This window comes from Pongo abelii, chromosome 2 (assembly GCF_028885655.2).
Source record: "Pongo abelii isolate AG06213 chromosome 2, NHGRI_mPonAbe1-v2.0_pri, whole genome shotgun sequence".
NCBI classification, from domain to species: domain Eukaryota; kingdom Metazoa; phylum Chordata; class Mammalia; order Primates; family Hominidae; genus Pongo; species Pongo abelii.
The window spans coordinates 18,103,742-18,127,222 of NC_085928.1; the positions used below are offsets into that span (position 1 = coordinate 18,103,742).

The window sequence follows — 23,481 nt, forward strand, 5'->3', positions numbered from 1 at the left end:
ATATCCTTTGCCCATTTTTTGATGGGGTCGTTTGCTTTTTTCTTGTGAATTTGTTTAAGTTCTTTGTAGATTCTGTATATTAGCCCTTTGTCAGATGGATAGATTGCAAAAAATTTTCTCCCATTCTGTTTCTTTTGCTGTGAAGAAGCTCTTTAGTTTAATTAGATCCTATTTGTCAATTTTGGCTTTTGTTGCCATTGCTTTTGGTGTTTTAGACATGAAGTCTTTGCCCATGCCTATGTCCTGAATGGTGTTGCCCAGGTTTTCTTCTAGGATTTTTATGGACCTAGGTCTTAACGTTTAAGTCTTTGATCCATCTTGAGTTGATTTTTCTATAAGGTGTAAGGAAGAGGTCCAGTTTAGTTTTCTGCACATGGCTAGCCAGTTTTCCCAGCACCATTTATTAAATAGGGAATCTTTTCCCCATTGCCTGTATGTGTCAGATTTGTCAAAGATCAGATGGTGGTAGGTGTGTGGTGGCATTTCTGAGGCCTCTGTTCTATTCCTTTGGTCTATATATCTGTTTTGGTACCAGTACCATGCTGTTTTGATTACTGTAGCCTTGTAGTAAAGTTTGAAGTCAGATTACATGATGCCTCCAGCTTTGTTCTTCTTGCCCAGGATTGTCTTGGGTATGCAGGCTCTTTTTTGTTTCCACATGAAGTTTAAAGTAGTTTTTTCCAATTCTGTGAAGAAAGTCAGTGGTAGCTATAAATTACTTTGGGCAGTAAGGCCATTTTCATGATATTGATTCTTCCTATGCATGAGCATGGAATGTTTTTCCATTTGTTTGTGTCCTCTTTTATTTCCTTGAGCAGTGGTTTGTAGTTCTCCTTGAAGAAGTCCTTCACATCCCTTGCAAGTTGTATTCCTAGGTATTTTATTCTCTTAGTAGCGATTGTGAATGGGAGTTCACTCATGATTTGGCTGTTTGTCTGTTATGCTGTATAAGAATGTTTGTGATTTTTGCACATTGATTTTGTATCCTGAGACTTTGCTGAAGTTGCTTATCAGCTTAAGGAGTGTTTGGCCTGAGACGTCAAACAGAGACAATTTGACTTCCTCTCCGCCTATTTGAATACGCTTTATGCTTTTTCTTGCCTGATTGCCCTGGCCAGAACTTCCAATACTATGTTGATTAGGATTGATGAGAGAGGGCATCTTTGTCTTGTGCCGGTTTTCAAAGGGAATGCTTCCAGCTTTTGCCCATTCAGTATGATATTGGCTGTTGGTTTGTCATAAATAGCTCTTGTTATGTTGAGATATGTTCCATCGATACCAAGTTTATTGAGAGTTTTTAGCATGAAAGGCTGTTGAATTTTGTTGAATGCCTTTTCTGCATCTATTGAGACAATCATGTGGTTTTTGTCATTGGTTCTGTTTATGTGATGGATTACATTTATTGATTTGCATATGTTGAACCAGCCTGTCATCCCAGGGATGAAGCCGACTTGATCGTGGTGGATAAGCTTTTTGATGTGCTGCTGGATTCGATTTGCCAGTATTTCATTGAGGATTTTCGCATCAGTGTTCATCAGGGATATTGGTCTAAATTTCTCTTTTTTTTGTTGTGTCTCTGCCAGATATCATTTGGTATCAGGATGATGCTGGCCTCATAAAATGAGTTAGGGAGGATTCCCCTTTTTTCTATTGATTGGAATAGTTTCAGAAGGAATGATACCAGCTCCTCTTTGTACCTCTGGTAGAATTCGGCTGTGAATTTGTCTGGTCCTGCACTTTTTTTGGTTGGTAGGCTATTAATTATTGCCTAAATTTCAGAACCTGTTATTGATCTATTCAGAGATTCGACTTCCTGGTTTAGTCTTGGCAGGGTGTATGTGTCCAGGAATTTATCCATTTCTTCTAGATTTTCTAGTTTATTTGCATAGAGGTGTTTATAGTATTCTCTGATGGTAGTTTGTATTTCTGTGGGCTCGGTGGTGATCCCCTTTATCATTTTTTATTCCATCTATTTGATTCTTCTCTTGTTTCTTCTTTATTAGTGTTGCTAGTGGTCTATTTTGTTGATCTGTCAAAAAATCAGCTCCTGGATTCATTGATTTTTTTTTTTTTTGAAGGTTTGTTTTATGTCTCTATCTCTTTCACTTCTGCTCTGATCTTAGTTATTTCTTGTCTTCTGCTAGGTTTTGAATTTGTTTGCTCTTGCTTGTCTAGTTCTTTTAATTGTGATGTTAGGATGCTGATTTAGATCTCTCCTGCTTTCTCTTGTGGGCATTTAGCGCTCTAAGTTTCCCTCTACACACTGCTTTAAATGTGTTCCAGAGATTCTAGTATGTTGTGTCTTTGTTGTCATTGGTTTCAAATAACTTATTTCTTTCTGCCTTAATTTCGTTATTTACCAAGTAGTCATTCAGGAGCAGGTTCTTCAGTTTCCATGCAGTTGTTTGGTTTTGAATGAGATTCTTAATGCTGAGTTCTAATTTGATTGCACTGTGGTCTGAGAGACGGTTTGTTGTGATTTCTGTTCTTTTACATTTGCTGAGGAGTGCTTTACTTCCAATTATGTGGTCAATTTTAGAATAAATGTGATGTGCTGAGAAGAATGTATATTCTGTTTATTTGGGTTGCAGAGTTCTGTAGGTGTCTATTAGGTCCGCTTGGTCCAAAGCTGAGTTCAAGTCCTGAGTATCCTTGTTAATCTTCTGTCTCCTTGATCTGTCTAATATTGACAGTGGGGTGTTACAGTCTCCCATTATTATTGTGTGGGAGTCTGAATCTCTTTGTAGGTCTCTAAGGACTTGCATTATGAATCTGGGTGCTCCTGTATTGGGTGCATATATATTTAGGATAGTTAGCTCTTCTTGTTGAATTGATCCCTTTACCATTATGTAATGTCCTTCTTTGTCTCTTTTGATCTTTGTAGGTTTAAAGTCTGTTTTATCAGAGACCAGGATTTTTTTTTTGCTTTCCATTTGCTTGGTAGATCTTTCTCCATCCCTTTATTTTGAGCCTATGTGTGTCTTTGCACGTGAGATGGGTCTCCTGAATACAGCACACTGATGCGTCTTGAGTCTTTATCCAGTTTGCCAGCCTGTGTCTTTTAATTGGAGCATTTAGCCCATTTACATTTAAGGTTAATATTGTTATATGTGAATTTGATCCTGTCATTATGATGCTAGCTGGTTATTTTGCCCATTAATTGATGCAGTTTCTTCTTAGCCTCGATGGTCTTTATAATTTGGCATGTTTTTGCAGTGGCTGTTACCGGTTGTTGCTATCCATGTTTAGTGCTTCTTTCAGGAGCTCTTGTAAGGCAGGCCTGGTGGTGACAAAATCTCTCAGCATTTGCTTGTCTGTAAAGGATTTTATTTCTCTTTCACTTAGGAAGCTTAGTTTGGCTGGATGTGAAATTCTGGGTTGAAAATTCTTTTCTTTAAGAATGTTGAATATTTTCCCCCCACTCTCTTCTGGCTTGTAGAGTTTCTGCCGAGAGATCTGCTGTTAGTCTGATGGCCTTCCCTTTGTGGGTAACCCAACCTTTCTCTGGGTGCCCTTAACGTTTTTTCCTTCATTTCAACTTTGGTGAATCTGACAATTATGTGTCTTGGGGTTGCTCTTCTCGAGGAGTACCTTTGTGGTGTTCTCTGTATTTCCTGAATTTGAGTGTTGGCCTGCCTTGCTAGGTTGGGGAAGTTCTCCTGGTGAATATCCTTAAGAGTGGTTTCTAACTTGGTTCCATTCTCCCCATCATTTTGAGGTACACCATTCAAACGTAGATTGGTCTTTTCACATAATGCCGTATTTCTTGAAGGCTTTGTTTGTTTCTTTTCACTCTTTTTTTTCTAATCTTGTCTTCTCGCTTTATTTCATTAATTTGATCTTCAATCACTGATATCCTTTCTTCTGCTTGATTGAATCAGCTACTGAAGCTTGTGTATGCTTCACCATGTTCTCAAACTCTGGTTTTCAGCTCCATCAGGTCATTTAAGCTCTTCTCTACACTGTTTATTCTAGTTAGCCATTCGTCTAACCTTTTGTCAAAGTTTTTAGCTTCCTTGCAATGGGTTAGAACATGCTTCTTCAACTTGGAGAAGTTTGTTATTACTGACCTTCTGAAGCCTACTTCTGTCATCTTATCAAACTCATTCTGCATCCAGTTTTGTTCCCTTGCTGGCGAGTAGTTATGTTTCTTTGGAGGAGAAGAGACGTTATGGTTTTTGGAATTTTCAACCTTTCTGCTGTGGTTTCTCCCCATCTTTGTGGTTTTATCTATCTTTGGTCTTTGATGTTGGTGGCCTACGTATGGGGTTTGGTGTGGATGTCCTTTGTGTTGATGTTGATGCTATTCCTTTCTGTTTGTTAGTTTTCCTTCTAACGGTCAGGTACCTCAGCTGTCGATTGGAGTTTGCTAGAGGTCCACTCCAGACCCTGTTTGCCTGGGTATCACCAGCGGAGGCTGCAGAACAGCAGATATTGCTGCCTGATCCTTCCTCTGGATGCTTCATCCCAGAGGGGCACCCACCTGTATGAGGTGTCTGTTGGCCATTACTGGGAGATATCTCCCAGTCAGGCTACACAGGGGTCAGGGAACCACTTGGATAACAGACAGTCTGTCCCTTATCGAGAGCTGAAACGCCGTGCTGGGGGAACCATTGCTGTCTTCAGAGCTGTCAGGCAGGGACGTTTAAGTCTGCAGCTGTCTGCTGCCTTTTGTTCAGATATGCCCTGCCCCCAGAGGTGGAATCTAGAGAGGCAGTAGGCCTTGCTCAGCTGTGGTGGTCTCTGCCCAGTTTGAGCTTTCCTGCTGCTTTGTTTACACTGTGAGCATAGAACTGCCTACTCAAGCCTCAGCAATGGCAAATGCCCCTCCCCCCACCAAGCTCCCACATCTTAGGTTGATCTCAGACTGCTGCGCTGGCAGCGAGCAAGGCTATGTGGGCGTGGGACCTGCCGAATCAGGCATGGGAGGGGATCTCCTGGTCTTCCTGTTGCAAAGAGCATTAGAAAAGTGCAGTATTTGGGCAGGAGTGTATCGCTCCTCCAGGTACAGCCACTCATGCCTTCCCTTGGGTAGGAAAGGGAAATCCCCCAACCCCTTGCGCTTCCCAGGTGAGGCAATGCACTGCCCTGCTTCGGCTCACCGTCCATGGGCTGCACCTGCTGTCCAACCAGTCCCAGTGAGATGAACCAGGTACCTAAGTTGGAAATGCAGAATCACCTGTCTTCTGCATTGATCTTCCTGGGAGTCGTAGACCAGAACTGTTCCTATTCGGCCATCTTGGAAGCGACCATGAATGCCATCTTACAAATGAAAGTGTTAATTGGTCACAGACATTCATTGGCTTTTGTGTATATTAATACTTCTGTGAATTTAAATGGATATAAATATTGGTTATAATATGCTACTAGCGCATTTGGATATTCATTTATCTAGCAATTTATATTTCACAGAGAAAAATACTCATTATATTACTTTTATTAGGTTAATTGGAATTCAGTTAGTATTTTAAAAAGAAAATTGTAATGGAAGAATAACAGGAAAAAATAAAAGTCCAATAAGTGAGCCTAAGGACTTATATTATACTGAGAATTGGTTTTAGATTTGTCAGGGAAGAGAGAAGAAACAGTAGACATTTTTGTGTACGTTGAAGTCACTAAAGGAACAATGTAAAGCTCTTTTAGATCAGATACTAGGTAGCATAATACAGAGAATCGATTAAGAATTCAGAAAACAAGATGGTGACTGTGGACTATGCCTAGTCAAGTAGGAGGTGGCTCTTGTGCCTGAATTGAAGAGAGCCTTTGAATTGCTACTGGGGTGAGAGAAGGCAGAAAAGGAAAGAAGAGGTCTATGAGTGAATAGAGACCCTGGAGCCAGTAATATGCTTATATAATTGGGCCTCAGTTCAGAATGAGTTGGATTATTTAAATTTTTATATCTGTTAACCCCAAATTAACATTCTTTTCTCCACCTGAGCTTTCTCTGAGAGGTCTTCTGCTTTGCTAAAAAGAAGATTCAGGGAAGCAAACACTCAAAGCCTTACTTTCCTAAATGCAGAAGGATCCGAAGAGAGAAGTTTTAAACATTTTTATTTGCACATATTTTATTTTCAAGTAAAATAAGGTCTTGAGGAAAGCCCTAAGGCCTTTTAGAATTGGATGGATAAGGTCAGACTCTTACGGGTTCACCATTTGCTATTTGACCATGGGCAAATTTAACATTCTTCCTATTACCTATAATATGGGAACAGTACTGTCTACCTCATGGGGTTGAAACTAAGCATTGTGTCTGGTCTATAGAATGACTGAATACATGGGAGTTTAAAAAATGACTTATAATTGAAATAAGTAATTGAAGTAATTACATGTGATAAACTAAAAATAATTTGTAGTAAAGAATATAGTTTACTTTGACCAGGTGTGGTGGCTGATGCCTGTAATCTCAGAACTTTGGAGGCCAAGGAGGGCGGATCACCTGAGGTCAGGAGTTCAAGACCAGCCTGGCCAACATGGTGAAACCTCGTCTCCGCTAAAAATACGAACATTAGCCGGACGTGGTGGCAGGTGCCTGTAATCCCAGCTACTCGGGAGGCTGAGGCAGGAGAATTGATTGAACCCGGCAGACTGATGGAGGTTGCAGTGAGCCGAGATTGTGTGACTGCACTACAGCCTGGGTGACAAGAGTGAGACTCCATCTCAAAAAAAATAAAATAAAATAAAAAATAATATAGTTTACCTTGTATATTTTGGCAGTTTTCTCTATTTAATTCCTTACAGTTCTCATGGAAAAAAAAATTTCCTTTCTTCCTTTAGGAGACAAGGACGGCAGCAAGGTGACAACAGTGGTGGCAACTCCTGGGCAGGGTCCAGACAGGCCACAAGAAGTCAGCTACACAGACACTAAAGTGATTGGAAATGGATCATTTGGTGTGGTATATCAAGCCAAACTTTGTGATTCGGGAGAACTGGTCGCCATCAAGAAAGTATTGCAGGACAAGAGATTTAAGGTAAAATGTCCGGTATTTCATATATTTTGTTGCTGTCGTAATACATGTGCCATAAATGATTATTTTTTCAGTTGCTTCTTTTGCTTCAAATTTCTTCTATTGTGCACATTTTTGTTCAGCTCAACCATTGTAGTGATTTTATTTCTAGTCATGTATTTTGTAGAGATAACATTCACTGAAGATTGCAGTATTACTTTTGTAGTCATTACAAATGACATATGTAATATATATATTTTTTAATCCTGTGAAAGGTAAGTTAACATTTCTTAATTTATACTGTAAAAAGTGACCTGTCCCCACCCTTGTACTGTGTTGATGTAGACCAGAGGAACACTGCCTGTAGCATATAAGCATTTTATGTAGTTGACTATGCTTCCTTTTTTCAAAAAATTTTTTTAATCCTTGTTGCAATTTGTGTTAGTCTGTTTTTGCGTCTCTATAAAGGAATACCTGATATTGAGTAATTTATAAAGAAAAGAGATTTAATTGGCTTACAATTCTGCAAGCTGTACAGGAAGTGTGGTGCAGACATCTGCTTCTAGTAATTGTCTCAGGAAGCTTCTAATCATGGGCAGAAGGTGAAGGGCGAGTAGGTGCATCACATGGCAAGAGCTGAGCCAGAGCATGAAGGGGGAGATCCAGACTTTATTATTATTATTGTTATTGTTATTACTATTTTGTAGAAATGGGGTTTTGCCATGTTGTCCAAGCTAGTCTCAATCTCCTGAGCTCAGGCAAGTCGCCTGTCTCAGCCTCCCAAAGTGCTGGGATTACAGGTGTGAGCCACCATGCCCGTCCCCAGACTCTCTTAAATAACCAGATCTCCTGTGAACTGAGTGGGAACTCACTCATCAATAAGGGGATGGTGCTAACCCATTCATGAGTGGTTGACCCCGTTGATCCAATACCTCCCACCAGGCTCCACCCTGTCTCTACTAAAAATACAAAAAATTAGCTGGGTATGGTGGCGGGCGCCTGTAGTCCCAGCTACTTGGGAGGCTGAGGCAGGAGAATGGCGTGAACCTGGGAGGCAGAGCTTGTAGTGAGCCGAGATCGCGCCACTGCACTCCAGCCTGGGGGACAGAGCAAGACTCTGTCTCAAAAAAAAAAAAAAAAGGAGATTACATTTCAACATGAGGTTTGGAAAGGGATAAACATCCAAACCATATTACAACACTATCCATTTTTCTCGTAACTTTTTTTTTTTTGCTATCTTCCCTTTTTTTTCTTGTCCTTCTGCCTTTAGACACTAGCAATCCCAAAATTCAGTTCTTGTCATTTATTTTCATTTTCTGTACCTCATTAGGGGAGCCTATGCATGGAAGCTCAGATGTCATCTCTATGTTGTGCTATAGCAGAGAGAGTCAGAAGACACTGGCTGTAATTAAGCCTCTGTCACTATGCAGCGTTGCTCCCTTTCCTACTCTTCCAACCTCTGCAACATTTTAGTGAGAGCCTCCTGTGTGCCAAGACCTATGGTAAACATGAAGGGATATAACAAGAAGAAGTGATCACTGTTCTGGTATAACACTAGTTATACCACATTCTAGTGTCCATCTGCTGTAAATGTCTGGAACATTCTAAAGAATTTTTAAAAATTCAGTTGTTTCTGTTTTCAGTTCTCACCTCTCCCCCAAGTACTAGTCTCATGTTGTCAAATGCCCACTGAATCTTGATATCTGAATATTGTACTGTTATCTTAAATTGGCAAGCCGTCTTATCTAACCATGACTTAACTTTTAAGACTCAATGGAAATCTCTCCTACTAGTTCCCATAACTTTGGATTTGCTTTTTCTTTTTAATGGTTTTATAATTCACTGTTATTCACACTGTTCCATTTGCTCATCCCTAATATCCAGTCATTGTTTAACTTGATTTTCTTTTTTCCTCATACTGCCTTGTGGCTGTGTCTCTTCTTTTTCTTTCTCTTCACTACTATTCTAGTCAGAACCTGTCATTATTTGGCTTAACCACTTATAAATGTGTACCTTAGTCTTCTCCTTTCTAATCTCTTCTGTGTACTAAGACTAGAATAATCCCAGAGTTCTCATTGGTCATGTTGTTTCTCTTGCCCATAAATCTTCTATGGTTCTTCATAGTCTAGAAAGTAAAACCTGCCTAGTTTACTTGTGTACTCAGAAACTTCCATAGTCTCCCATTTTCTCCAGATACTTAACTTTCCAAACTTTTTATGTTACTGTCCTTGAAATATGTTCTTTTCTATGACCACTCTGCTTTTATTCAGCTCTTCTATCACTCTCATTCTCCTGCTATCTAAATTCTGTGCATTTATGAAAACTCAGGTCAAATTCTTCCTGTATGAAACTTCCCAGATGGTTCAAGTCAGCTATGGAGATCTTGCTATTCTAAATTCCTCGAGCCTGTATTGTCCATAAACTAGGAAATTCCATATTTTTTATGACAGGGTCTCCATTTTTTAAATATTTGCCTCCTAAATACCCACACATTCCATTTTTTTGGGATTAGTAGTTAATGATGATAGCAAATACTTATTATATGTATTTTTTGACATGAGTAGTTTTACATAATTCTTACCATTAGTACTGTGTGATTGATATTGTTATTATTTGGATAAGGAAACCTAAGTACAAAGACATTTTAAGTTAACTTGTCAGGGTCACACAGTTGGCAAGTGGATGGATGGGCAAGGATTCGAATCTAGACAGACTCTCCAGTGCCTTACCACATTTTATCCTCACTGTATCAAGCCCCTCTACCCCTTCTCTCTTTCTCTCACAGTATTCGTCCTCTATCTATATCATAGTATCAGATTCTCACAGTGTCATAACCTCTTTCTATCAAAATATTTAAACCATACCCTCTTTCTCCTTCTCAAGAGAGATTGGTTTTATTTCATTCTCTAATGGTTGCATTATATTTTATTGTGTAGATATACCCTAATTAGCCATTGTTCAATTGATAGCTGTTAAAATTTTTTTTCCCCTGCCAAACATTGTATATATGTGCTTTATCAGAATACAGTTTAAAAAAGTAGAATTCTAGGGTTGAAGAGTAGGAGAGCACTTTAAACCTTGATATAGGCTGTCTTCCAGTTAGATTTTATCCATTTAAATGTACATTATTTGAATATGAGTAATGCCTATTTCCTGTGTAGTCTTTAGATATTAGGAGTATTTTTATGTTTTTCAATTCTGTAGGTGAAAAATTATTTTTATTTTTTGTTGCTTTCTTTTCTGTTTTAAATTTTTTGTAGAGACGCATCTCACTACATGGCCCAGGTTGGTCTCGAGCTCCTGGCCTAAACTGGTTCTCCCTCTTGGCTTCCTGAAGTGGTGGGATTATGGTCTGAATCATCATGCCTGGCCCTGAAAAATTATTTTAATTTACAACATCATTTTACATGTTGTGACCCTTTTTACCCCTTTTAGAGTGTGTGTCTTCCTTAATCATTTGTTAAAACCCATTTAAAATGTAGTCTTGTAGAGCAACAAAGATTTTATTATCTCAGTGCTTCTGTGTGTTGGAAATTCAGGCATGGCTTAGCTAGGAACCTCTGGCCCAGGGCCTCTCACCAGACTGAATCCAGGCATTAGCTGGAGCTGCAGTCTCATCTGAAGGTTTGTCTGAAGGAGGAAATATCTGTCCCCAAGTGTACTATGTGATTGTTGGCAGACTTTGGTCCCTTGCCACATGGGCCTGTTCACTGGGCTTTCTGAGGTCTTACCAGTTAGCTTCCTACATGGCAAGGGATCCACTGGAAAAACAGTAAGCCTAAGATAGAAACCACAGTTTTTTTTCTAACCTAATATTGGTGAGGTGATTAAACAAGGGTGTGAATACCAGGAGGCAGGTATCATTTAGGGCCATCCTAGAAGCTGCCTCCACAATAATATGAACCATCTGTCATCATCTCAAAGTGAGAAAAAATAATTTCAGTTTGTGTTGATTTTGCTTGTGATTATCTTTTGCTTTTCAGATATTGTTGATTTGGGCTTTGGTATAATGCTGAGAAAGGGGCTGTTGTATCTTGCTTATAAATAATGTCATTTTCTCTAGGAATTTTATTTTCACACATTTCTTTAATTTTTCTGGGGTTATATTTTGGGATGTAGTGTAAAGTAGTAATATAACTTAACCTTTCCCCAAGTAGTAGGTCATTTGTCTCAGAAACCATTTCTATAAAGTTTATCCTTTTCCCACTGGTGGGCAAATGCCATTTTAAAAACCGTGTATTATGTTACCATATATACATTGGATTTTCTTCTGGGTTTCCTTTTCTTTTCCACTGATTTGTCCATTTTGGCTTATGTAACACTTCTCTGATGATGAGAACTAACAGCATATTATGAGTGTTCCTTGTTTTTTCTCTTAAAAAAATCTGTGTATCAAATATCATCAGCCTGTGATGTTTCTCCTGCAACCCCAATAAAACAAAAACAAACTTTAGATTTGATTAAAATTATGTAAAATTTGCAGATTAGTTGGGCAGAATGTACAGATTTACAATATTCAGCCTTCCCATCCAGATATGTGAGAATTCTCAGCATTTAATCCATTTTTGATGTAAAGCTTTATAGTTATGTAGGTTTTAAACTTTTCTTACTTTTTAAATCTAGATATGTATAGTAATTTTTTTGTTGTTCTTGGGAATGGGAGTCTTTCTCCATGTAAATGCATCTTCCATGTAAATGCAAGTCTTCCTCCATGTAAATACATCTTCCATGTAAATGCAAGTCTTCCTCCATGTAAATACATCTTCCATGTAAATGCAAGTCTTCCTCCATGTAAATACGTCTTGTTTTAGGCATTTGAACACTGCCTCCTCCGTTGGTTTTGAACTTGGGCATCTTCTAGATGCATTTAATGTGCTGAGGCCCTTTAGTAGGATACTTTACTATGTTGCTTTTCTAAATATTATTACATGTTCATTATAATTTTCTAGCTTACCTAGAAACCTGAGTTTAAAATGTTACTGGTGAACTAGAGTGTTTTTGTTGTTTTGTTTTCTGTTGTTAGATGAACAGTTTTTATTATGATTAGACACTGATTTTCATATAGGGTTTATGGTTTTTTTCCCTTTGACCTAAATGTAATATATAAACATGATAATATTCAGTCAGTTTTGCTTTCTAATATATCCTATTTGCTCCAGGTGTTTTAACATTGTGATTTTTTTTTTTTGGAGGTATTTTATGTATTGGTGCTTTCTTTTATTTTTTGTTTTTCTCAGTCAGACTTGCTATATAGCTTTGCTTTAGTTATCATCTCTTTTCAAGGAACCAGCTGTTCTACCTTTCTTCTAATCATTGTATCTTTCATCACTATTCCTTTTTAAGAAGGCTCTAAACAAAGAATATGTCAAATACTTTGATTAAAGATTGAAAATATGTCCCTATGTAAATGAACTGTAGAACTCTGAAAACAAACATTTAAATAAAACTATTCATAAACAGCGAGACCCTGTTTTTTTGTTTTTTTTTTTTTTTTTTTTAAAACACTAAATAAAACTATTTATATTGGGTGGCATAGGGTAAAACACAGTAATACCTCTGATTGTCCTCACTGGGAATTGGAATACTTATCATGCATTACAGAGAGGAACAAGTAACCTGGCTGAAAATAAAAGGATGTGAGTCAGGAAAATAAAATAATAAAGCAAGAGAGCAAAGCCTTGGCTTGCAAGAAATTGCGTATTAGATTCTATGGTTTTTATATGTACTTACTGACAGAGAAAGATAGCGGGGATCTATTGCTTAGGTAACAAAATAGTAGATCTAGTGTTTTATTATGATTTTTGTCCTTTTTTCATGTTTTGTTGGAGAAGGTGTACAGACAGTGGTTTAAGAATAACAAACACTTGAAACTTGCAACTTACCCTATGCTAGGATTGTGTGGGTATTTCACCAATTAATTTAATAAATACAGAGTTTTGTCTGATGAGCGGTTTGAAAGTAATAATGTACACACATAGCATTTTATAGTTTAAAAATTAGTTCCATATCATAAATCATTTGATTTTTGCTACTTTTTATTTTGATATAATTTCAGGCTTAGACCAGGAGTGGTGGCTCACGCTTGTGATCCCATCACTTCAGGAGGCTGAGGCAGGAGGATCACTTGAGGTCAGGAGTTTGAGACCAGCCTGGCCAACATGGCAAAACCCCGTCTCTACTAAAAATACAAATATTAGCAAAGTGTGGTGGTACGTGCCTGTAGTCCCAGCTATTTGGAAGGCTGAGGCAGGAGAATTACTTGAACCTGGGAGGCAGAGGTTGCTGTGAGCCAAGATCGCGCCACTGCACTCTAGCCTGGGGGACAGAGTAAGACTCCGTCTCAAAAAAAAAAAAAAATTATTTCAGGCTTAGGCCGGGTGCGGTGGCTCATGCCTGTAATCCCAGCACTTTGGGAGGCCGAGGCGGGTGGATCACGATGTCAGGAGATCAGATCATCCTGGCCAATATGGTGAAACCCTGTCTCTACTAAAAAATACAAAAATTAGCTGGGCATGGTGGCTGAGGCAGGAGAATCACTTGAACCCGGGAAGCAGAGGTTGCAGTGAGCTGAGATCGCGCCACTGCACTCCAGCCTGGTGACAGAGCGAGACTCCATCTCAAAAAAAAAAAAAAGAAAAATTATTTCAGGCTTAACATTGCCATTACTGTAAAGAATTTCCTTAAACCTTTTATCCAGATTTCCAAATATTAATATTTATCACACTCACTTTTGCAGTTTCTTTTTCTCTCTATATATTATTTTTATGTTTTTCAGGTGAGATCTTGCCGTATAACCCAGGCTGGAGTGTGGTGGTAAAGTCACAGCTACTGCAGCCTCCAACTCCTAGGCTTTAGCGATTCTCCTACCTCAGCCTCCCAAGTAGATAACCATAGGTGTGCGCCACCACACCTGGCTAGTTTTTAATTTTTCTTTTTTTTTTTTGTAGAGACGGTGTCTCCCTGTTTTGCCCAGGCTGATCTCAAGCTCCTGGGCTTAAGTGATCCTCCTGCCTTGGCCTCCTAAAGTACTGGGATTATAGACGTGTGTGCCTGGCTACACATATTATTTCCTGAAATGTTTGAGTGCAACTTTTAAGTATAAGAGGCTCTTTTATCCCTAAATTATTCAGTGTCTGTTTCCCAGACTCAAAGACATTCGCTTATGTAACCACATAATAATTATTAAAAAATCAAGAAATTAACAATTATACAATACTATTATCTAATATACAGGCTTTATTGAAATATCTCCAGTTGTTCCAAAAATGTCCATTGTAGCACAAGAAAATCCTGGGTCATGTGTTTAGTTGTGATATCTCTAGTCTTCTATACCAGGAAGAGTTCCTCACTTAGTGTCTTTCATGACATTCATGTTTTTGAACAGTATAGGACAGCTATTTGGGTTTGTGTAATGTTTCCTCATAATTAGGTTCAGCATATTCATTTTTGGAAAGAATATCATAGAAATGATTTTTTTCTTCTTAATGCATTATATCAGGAGACCCATGATGTCTGTCTGTCTAGTTAATGCTGATATTCACTTCTGTCACTTAAGGTAGTGTTTGCTAGGTTTCTTTACTGTAGAATTACTGTTTTTCTCTTTATAATTAATAAGGAATCTGTAGGAAAATACTTTTAGACTACATAAATAATCTTTTTCTCATCCAGCTTTTACCAACTAGTTTTAGTATGCATTAATGAGTTTTTGTTAGACTCAATTATTATAATAATGGCTACAAATGGTGATTTTCTTATTCTTTTTTTCTTTATTAATTAGATTCTACTCTAAGGAATATGAGGAAAGCTTTTCCCTTCTCTCATTTAATTGTATATATCATATGGACTCATTGACTCTCATTTTATTAAATGGGTTATAATCTTTGGTCATTTATTTTGATACTCAGATTGCTTCAGGCCAGGTGCCGTGGCTCATACCTGTAATCCCAGCACTTTGGGTGGCCGAGGTGGGCAGATCACGAGGTCAGGAGATTGAGACCATCCTGGCTAACACAGTGAAACCCCGTCTCTACTAAAAAATAGAAAAAATTAGCTGGGCGTGGTGGCGGGCACCTGTAGTCCCAGCTACTCGGGAGGCTGAGGCAAGAGGATGGCCCGGGAGGTGGAGCTTGCAGTGAGCCGAGATTGCGTCACTGCACTGCAGGCTGGGCGACAGAGCGAGACTCCGTCTCAAAAAAAATTGCTTCAGATTTGGCCAGCGAAAGCCCTTTCAAGCTGGATCTAGATCCCCTTAGCCAACAGAACTAGACAATAGGTGTATGTGTGTGCACATGTGTGCAAGCATATTCACACGTGTTTTTTTCTGTATTTCTATTAAAAATTAATACTTTTAATTGCAGAGCAACATCACAGAGTTCACTCTACCGTTCTTTATTTCTATATTTGTAACTCCTCTTTCTGAAGTGAGAAAACCTGGCTGCTGTTATCCACAATATATTTACTTATTTGCTCAATCCTAGAATTTACAAGCTAGTTTCAGAACTGCTAACACATACCCCTGGGGGCAGAGTTGGACTTACTGAGAGTTCAGTGTTTATGTTTTTTATCTTTAGCTTGAAAGGCATATGGATTTTATATTACATTCAAAAAGTATTTGGGTTTTTCTTTTTTTTTAATTTTAATTTTTTCCCGTAGCATAGACTATTAATTTGAAGTAGTTAGGTTCATCTGTTTCTGTATGTATCACTTCTTAGAACTTTACCCCCTTTCTTTTTGATTAAAAAAAATTATTTATGTTTTCACTCTGTGAAACACTAACATGGTTCCAAAAGTCAGAAATCTAGTGTCATTTCTTCTCGATTCTTTCTGTTTTATTTCCACTCACTCCCTGTAGATGGCCAACCTCATTATGTTCTGGCTTACTTTTCCTCAGTTTTGTTTTACACATACCTGCTAATTTGTGCATTTTTCTTTTTTTTTTTTTTTCTTCCTTACACAGGAGGTAGCATATTGGAGATACTCTTTTGTACTTTGCTTTTTCTTTAAGCTATATTTCCTGGAAATCATTGCATATCAGTTCAGAGATTTTTTTTTCATCCTTTTTACAGCTGCTAAATGCCCCTCCATAAAGGTTATACCAATTTGCGTTCTCTCTAGTTAAGTATGAGTGCCTGTTGGCCCATAGTTTTGGCTATAAAAGTTGCCTTACTTTTTAAATTTTTGCTAATCTCATAGGTGAGAAATGGTATCTCGTTGTAGTTTTAATTTACAATCTTCCTATTTTGAGTACACTTAAACATCTTTTCATGTATTCAAGGTCCATTTTATTTGTTTTTGTGAGTCTGTATGAATTGTCCTTTTTTTGGTCCATTTTAAAAATGCGATTTTGATTTTTCCCAATCAACCTTGAAGAGTACTTTATTATGGAATTTATACTTAGGTGTGATATATGTAATTTTTACTTTGTGTATGGTAGGTTTTTTTGTGTGTGTGATAGGTAAGAGTCCTTCCTTCCCTTTATGCAGTTGAATTTATTGCTCTTTTATCTGGATTTTGTGTTATGGTTCTAAAGCTTTCCAGCTATCCTCAGGTTAAAGAGGAAGTCATCTATATTTTCCTCTAGTAGTTATCAGGGTTCAGTTTTTGCATTTAGATCCCTGATCCATTTGGAGTTTATTCCTATTATGGTATGAATTATTGATCTAATTTTATCTTTTCTAAATCATTAACTACTTGTCTGGGTACAATTTAGTAGAAGACTATCTTTGTTCCAGTTATTTGAGATGTTACTGTTATTATATGCTAAGTTTCTACATGTACTTGGCTCTGTTTCTGGACTTTCCATTTTATTCCACTAGGCTGTTTGCATATTCCTGTGTCACTACTATACCATTTTGATTATAGAGGCTTTATAGTATGTTTTAATGTCTGATAGGGTTAATATGCCCTTGTAGCTTTTCTTTTTGGTGTTTTCCTACCTATTTTTACACATTTATTTTTCTATATGAACTTTGGCATCAGTTTATCTAACTTTATTAAAAAAAGTGTTGATCTTTTAAATTGGGATTTTATTTATAAATTAATATAGGAAGAACTGATATATTTGTGAGCTTGAATTATCTTAGCCAGGAATAAGAAATATTTTTCCATTTGTTCAAATCTACTTTTATGTCTTTCAGAAGTTTTGGCTTAGTCAGGCTTTAGAAATTTCTTAAGTTTATTCTTAAGTATTTTATTGTTTTTGTTGCTATTGTATAGTTTTTCTTGTTTTTTATTCTACATGTTAAAAAGTGATGGACTGCTTTATACCAAGCTCGGTTTTTTTCCTTGTATCACCCTTCCTTTGTGGAATTTAAGTATTCTTTGTTGTGGCCAAAAAATAAAATTTGATATATTGACCTATTTGTTTCTCGATTATCATAAAATAGGAATTTCTCTGACAACTTTAAAGTCTGTAGTTTTAACATCTGTGATTTACGTAGCTGCTGCTTGGGATTGCCTTAAATTATTAGGTCTTTCCAGCAGAAGGTTGAAATAGGATCTTCTCCTTGTTCAATTAAATAAACCAACCTGTGAAATCTCCTAATGGCAGTGAGAGGCTTTTTTTTTTTTTTTTGGTGAATAGTAAAGAAGAAAGATAATGGTCAAAGATAAAAAGAAAACCAAGAATAATTATCCCTGTGTGCCAGTAGTCACATAAACTGTACCTAAGACACTGGGCTTTTTAAAAGAATTTCTGGTATAATCTTCATTTCAGTGGTATTTTATTTTTTTCCCACTGTGGTCCATCATACTGTGACAGAGTACTTAAACCACTTTAACCTGGGCAGTTTGGAAGTGCTTGTGATAGAAAATGTTTGTGTTGTGGGGATAAAGATTGGGTAGGTACCTAATTAATGTAGGAGACCTGTAGTGTTTTAACAGGGAGAACATCAGTCAATCCCAAAACCTCCTTATGGTTTGTTGAGGCTGACTGTTCCAACTTGAAAATCAGTAAGTTGCATGTTTATTAGTGATCTTGGCTTCATTTACTATTCATTTCTCCTTTGAAGTAAGTCATAGGTTTCAAGTCTCCTGCCTAGTTTCATTTGTTCTGTAATTGGGATATAGAGGGATAGGGATGTGAGGTATCACTATTGTTAGGTTGTGAATGGAGAGCATAGTCTACTTTTAATACCATTTTATTTATTTATTTATTTATTTATTGGAGACAGAGTTTCACTCTTGTTGCCCAGGCTGGAGTGCAATGGCGCAATCTTGTCTCACTGCAACCTCCGCCTCTTGGGTTCAAGTAATTCTCCTGCCTCAGCTTCCCAAGTAGCTGGGCTTGCAGTCATGCACCACTACATCTGGCTAATTTTGTATTTTTAGTAGAGATGGGGTTTCACCACGTTGGTCAGGCTGGTCTCGAACTCCTGACCTCAGGTGATCCACCCACCTCAGTCTCCCAAAGTGCTGGGATTACAATTGTGAGCCACCGCGCTTGGCTTAATACCATTTTAATACCTGCTTTTATAGCATTTTGGAGAATGAGGAAAGATGATGTCTGTTTTTGATCCTTAAGGATATGAGTATTCTCTGACTATATTCTGGAGACAGTGCCAGAGGAAGATTTTGGTCTTAATAATTTTGAAAGCTTGAGCATATCTATTGTAAGAGTTAAAGAAAGAGGAAAGGAACACAAAATGTGGCTGGCAGTTAAAGACAGGTTCACTTTAGACAAAACCTGAGAGGTGCTCCTGGCTGATTTTGGTCAGGAGCACTTTCTCTTACAGACTAAGAATATATATTGGTTTTAGGGTGAGGGGGCTTATCACAAGATTGGAATGTTTATGTGTGTGGAGAAGTTTATGGTGGGGTTAGAATCTCTCTGGGAGGAGGGGAGGTTATCTTGGGGCAGACATCTTTCCAGCCAGGAGGGGTGTCATCTTGGGGCTAGCATCTTTCTAGCTGGAGGGGGGTTTTTTCAGGGCTAGCATGTCTCTGGTCAGGGAGGAGTTTGGAATGTTTCTAGTTGGAGATGTTATTTGTGGTTTATGGTCATGCTGACCTTAGCCATTAGGCTGATGCCCTTTGGATTTAGGCAGTTTTTTATTAAGGTGAATTTTAGAATGAGGGGCTTGTCCAAGATGGCGATGCTCCTGCTCTGTCAATCCAGACCCTATAGTTTGAGGAGGGACGGCGTGTTCTTCTGGCTACTTCCTGCTGACTAGGGGATGGAGAGTTTTCTGTTCTCGGGTTGACTGTAGGAGCAATGACATCTGTAGATGTTTTTGGGTAGTTGTCTGTGAAATGGCCATGATCCTGTCAGATAAAAATCTTTGAAAAAGGTTAATTAGGCAGGGTAAGAACATTAGTCCCAGGCATATTATTACAAGGGGGCTCAGGAATGGGATGACACATGCTATGATTTTGTTTCCAAACCAAGAATCTGTTTGGTTGTTTTGATATTTGCTTAGCTTTTTATTTCCTTTTTTTTTTTTGGAGTCAGAATCTTGCTCCGTCACCCAGACTGGAGTACAGTGGCGCAATCTCAGCTCAGTGCAACCTCCAACTCCCAGGTTCAAGCAGTTCTTCTGTCTCAGCCCCCGAGTAGCTTGGGACTACAGGCGCCTGCCAGTACACCCGGCTAATTTTTGTATTTTTTAAGTGGAGATGGGGTTTCACCTTGTTGGTCAGGGTGGTCTTGAACTCCTGGCTTCAGGTGATACATGTGCCTCAGCCTCCCAAAGTGCTGGGATTACAGGCGTGAGCTACTGCACCTAGCAAGATTTCTTATTTCTTTACATTGATATTTATGACTTTTGGGGGCTGTCAGGGGTTGCTTCCTTAGCTTTCCAGGCTTTGACTTGAGTGTGATGTATTTAGGAGTTGATTCCTGTAACAGGTACCATTTTAATTACCCTGGGTTCCATGGATTCACTAGACGTGGAGGTGAAGGATTCTGGGCACCCTCAGTTATTAGTTGTCAGCACCAGCAGTGAAGAGATTTCCTTCTGTGATGGTTGGGGAGCTTAGAGGCAGCGCCTGCTGAAACATCTAGTTTTCAATTTATAGGGCTTTAAGAGAGCCCGACTTATTTTGGAAACTTGTAGCCAGAAAAATTAGAATTTAATTTAAGCAGTAGAAAATAATAAAAACTGAAAAATGTTAGGCAACACTAGAATTTAACAACAGGTGTGCTATGGTTTTTTAAATATAATTTTCTCTTTCCAGTTTCCCATTTTTATTAAAAGACAAATCATGGTAGGAATGGTTTGCTTTATTATACTTGGCTTAATTATTTGCATACAGTGCAGCAAGAATAATTATTTGTTACATAGGCCTTTTAAATTGGCTTTGATGGAACTTTGTTCCGTAGAAGGAATCTGAGAGAAAACTGTTTTAAAGCCATGCCCAGCCCTTGATTTGTACTATCAAATACCTATGAGTTGGTGAATTTCTCTCCTCTTGAGGTCCCAAGATAACTTGGGATTTCTGGCCTGCTAGAAAGTGACATTCTTTACTTACCACAGACCAGAAACCCTGTACAGGGACTGTGTACACAAAATATGAGGCCAGTTTTCCAAGGGCATTTTTGGCTTCATAAGTATGGTTCCTTAAAGGAAAGCATATTATTCCAGTTAAAGCCTTTGTAAAAATAACCAGTTTTTCCAATTCTGTCCTGTTACAAAAGAAAACAGATTTTTAGTGCACTTATGCAAGTATTGTAACTTAAGAATACTCACAGATAGTTTCAGAATTCTGGAGAAAATCAGGTAGAGAGAAACAAGTATGTTCCAAATTTTGTTCATTGGGAGTATAGTAAATTGTTAAAAGCTGTTAATAGCTCAAAAGAAAAATTTCTTTGACTTTGAAAAGCAAAACAAAGGATTAACAATATGTTAAAACATTAAAAAGATTAGTCTCCTGTTAGTTTAGTTCATGGAATTAATTCCTGTCGTGCTCAATATTAACATTTTGTCTCTTCAAAAGTCCTGAACGTTTTTCCTCTATTCTGATGTTACAGTCTCCAAAGTTATCAGAAACCTGCATTTAAGAGCACCTGTTAGAGCTTTATAGCTGATTATAAAACCACCTTTTAAAGAGGACCAAAACAAGGCAACAATTGTTTATGGATGACGAAAAGTTTTAGGGTAGCCATAAGACACAATTGACAAGGATGGCACACAATAATTTTAACATAATGATTGTAATTATTACTGAAAACGTACACTAATATGTATCAGAATTATAGGAGTCTTCCATAACTTTGGAACACATATGAATAACATACAAATATAGACCAAAGAAAGCCAAATACTGTTTTATATTTGACAATGCTTCTTGTATGATTTTATACCAGATAAGCTAAATTTCACCTTTCTATTAGTGTGCTATTAATGTTAAACTCAATTTTAATAAAACCTTGTAGGCATATTTATCCAATTTTAATATCTGACCATAAGGTAAGATTTTTATAGACTCTTTTTAACCCTTTATAAGTTTTGTTAAAGAACAGGTTAGTGCTTTAAGAAAAACCCATTGTGCTTTTATTTTAATGCCCAATTTACAGAAAAACTGGATGATACCCCTTTAACTTTACCAATATGTTTACACACAGAATTTCCTTTATAATTAACATTTCAAAACTTGCTTAAACCTTCAAAACAATTTTTTAACTTTTTAATGTAGGTAAAAATCCACATTCTTATGGCTCCTTATAATCCTTTTACGAAAAGTATATTTTACTTTCCTTACACACCTTGTACATAAACTGTTTTTTCAATAGCTTTAAATACATGTTACACTGTTAACTTTTATTATTATACTTTAAGTTCTAGGATACATGTGCACAACGTACAGGTTTGATACGTAGGTGTACATGTGCCATGTTGGTTTACTGCACCCATCAACTCATCATTTACATTAGGTATTTCTCCTAACGCTATCCCTCCCCGCAGTCCCTCATCCCCTTACAGTCCCCAGTGTGTGATGTTCCCTGCCCTGTGTCCAAGTGATCTCATTGTTCACTTCCCACCTGTGAGTGAGAACATGCGGTGTTTGGTTTTAGGTCCTTGTGATAGTTTGCTGAGAGTGATGGTTTCTAGCTTCATCCATGTCCCTGCAAAGGACAGGAACTCATCCTTTTTTTATGGCTGCATAGTATTCCATGCTGTATATGTGCCACATTTTCTTAATCCAGTCTATCATTGATGGACATTTGTGTTGGTTCCAAGTCTTTGCTATTGTGAATAGTGCCACAATAAACATACGTGTGCATGTGTCTTTATAGTAGCATGATTTATAATCCTTTGGGTATATACCCAGTAATGGGATTGCTGGGTCAAATGGTAATTCTAGTTCTAGATCCTTGAGGAATCCCCATACTGTCTTCCACAATGGTTAAACCAATTTACACTGCCACCAACAGTGTATAAGCGTTCCAATTTCTCCACATCCTCTCCAGCATCTGTTGTTTCCTGACTTCTTAACGACCGCCATTCTAACTGTTGAGAGATGGTATCTCATTGTGGTTTTGATTTGCATTTCTCTGATGACCAGTGATGATGAGCATTTTTTTCATGTGTCTGTTGGCTGCGTAGGTGTCTTCTTTTGAGAAGTTTCTGTTCATATCCTTTGCCCACTTTATGATGGGGTTTTTTTTTTTTTTGTAAATTTGTTTGAATTATTTGTAGATTCTGGATATTAGCCCTTTGTCAGATGGATAGATTGCAAAAATTTTCTCCCATTCTGTAGGTTGCCTGTTCATTCTGATGGTAGTTTCTTTCGCGGTGCAGAAGCTCTTTAGTTTAATTGATCCCATTTGTCTATTTTGGCTTTTGTTGCTATTGCTTTTGGTATTTTAGTCATGAAGTCCTTGCCCATACCTATGTCCTGAATGATATTGCCTAGGTTTTCTTCTAGGGTTTTTATGGTTTTACGTCTAACATTTACATCTTTTATCCATCATGAATTAATTTTTCTATAAGGTGTAAGGAAGGGGTCCAGTTTCAGTTTTCTGCATATGGCTAGCTAGTTTTCCCAGCACCATTTATTAAATAGGGAATCCTTTCCCCATTTCTTGTTTTTGTCAGGTTTGTCAAAGATCAGATGGTTGTAGATGTGTGGTATTATTTCTGAGGGCTCTCTTCTCTTCCGTTGGTCTATATATCTGTTTTGGTACCAGTACTATGCTGTTTTGGTGACTGTAGCCTTGTAGTATAGTTTGAAGTCAGGTAGCATGATTGATGCCTCTAGCTTTGTTCTTTTTGCTTAGGATTGTATTGGCAATTCAGGCTCTTTTTTGATTCAATATGAAGTTTAAAGTAGTTTTTTCCAATTCTGTGAAGAAAGTCATTGGTAGCTTCATGGGGATGACATTGAATCTATAAATTACTTTGGGCAGTATGGCCGTTTTCACCATATTGATTCTTCCTATCCATGAGCATGGACTATTCTTCCATTTGTTTGTGTCCTCTTTTATTTTGTTGAGCAGTGGTTTGTAGTTATTCTTGAAGAGGTCCTTCACATCCTTTGTAAGTTGTATTCCTAGGTATTTAATTCTCTTTGTAGTAATTGTGAATGGGAGTTCGCTCAT

The 23,481-nt window shown here is 37.7% G+C and overlaps 1 protein-coding gene across 5 annotated transcripts in view; it reads left to right on the forward strand.

Annotated features, from left to right (window-relative positions):
- The window catches only part of GSK3B (glycogen synthase kinase 3 beta), a 275,732-nt gene that overhangs the window by 86,500 nt on the left and 165,751 nt on the right, over window positions 1-23,481 (forward strand). For all 5 annotated transcript variants that reach the window (XM_024244580.3, XM_063722457.1, XM_024244579.3 and 2 more), the window contains exon 2: window positions 6,775-6,968. In XM_024244580.3, the coding sequence (XP_024100348.1) occupies window positions 6,775-6,968 (194 nt within the window). The remainder of the gene's footprint in view (window positions 1-6,774; window positions 6,969-23,481) is intronic.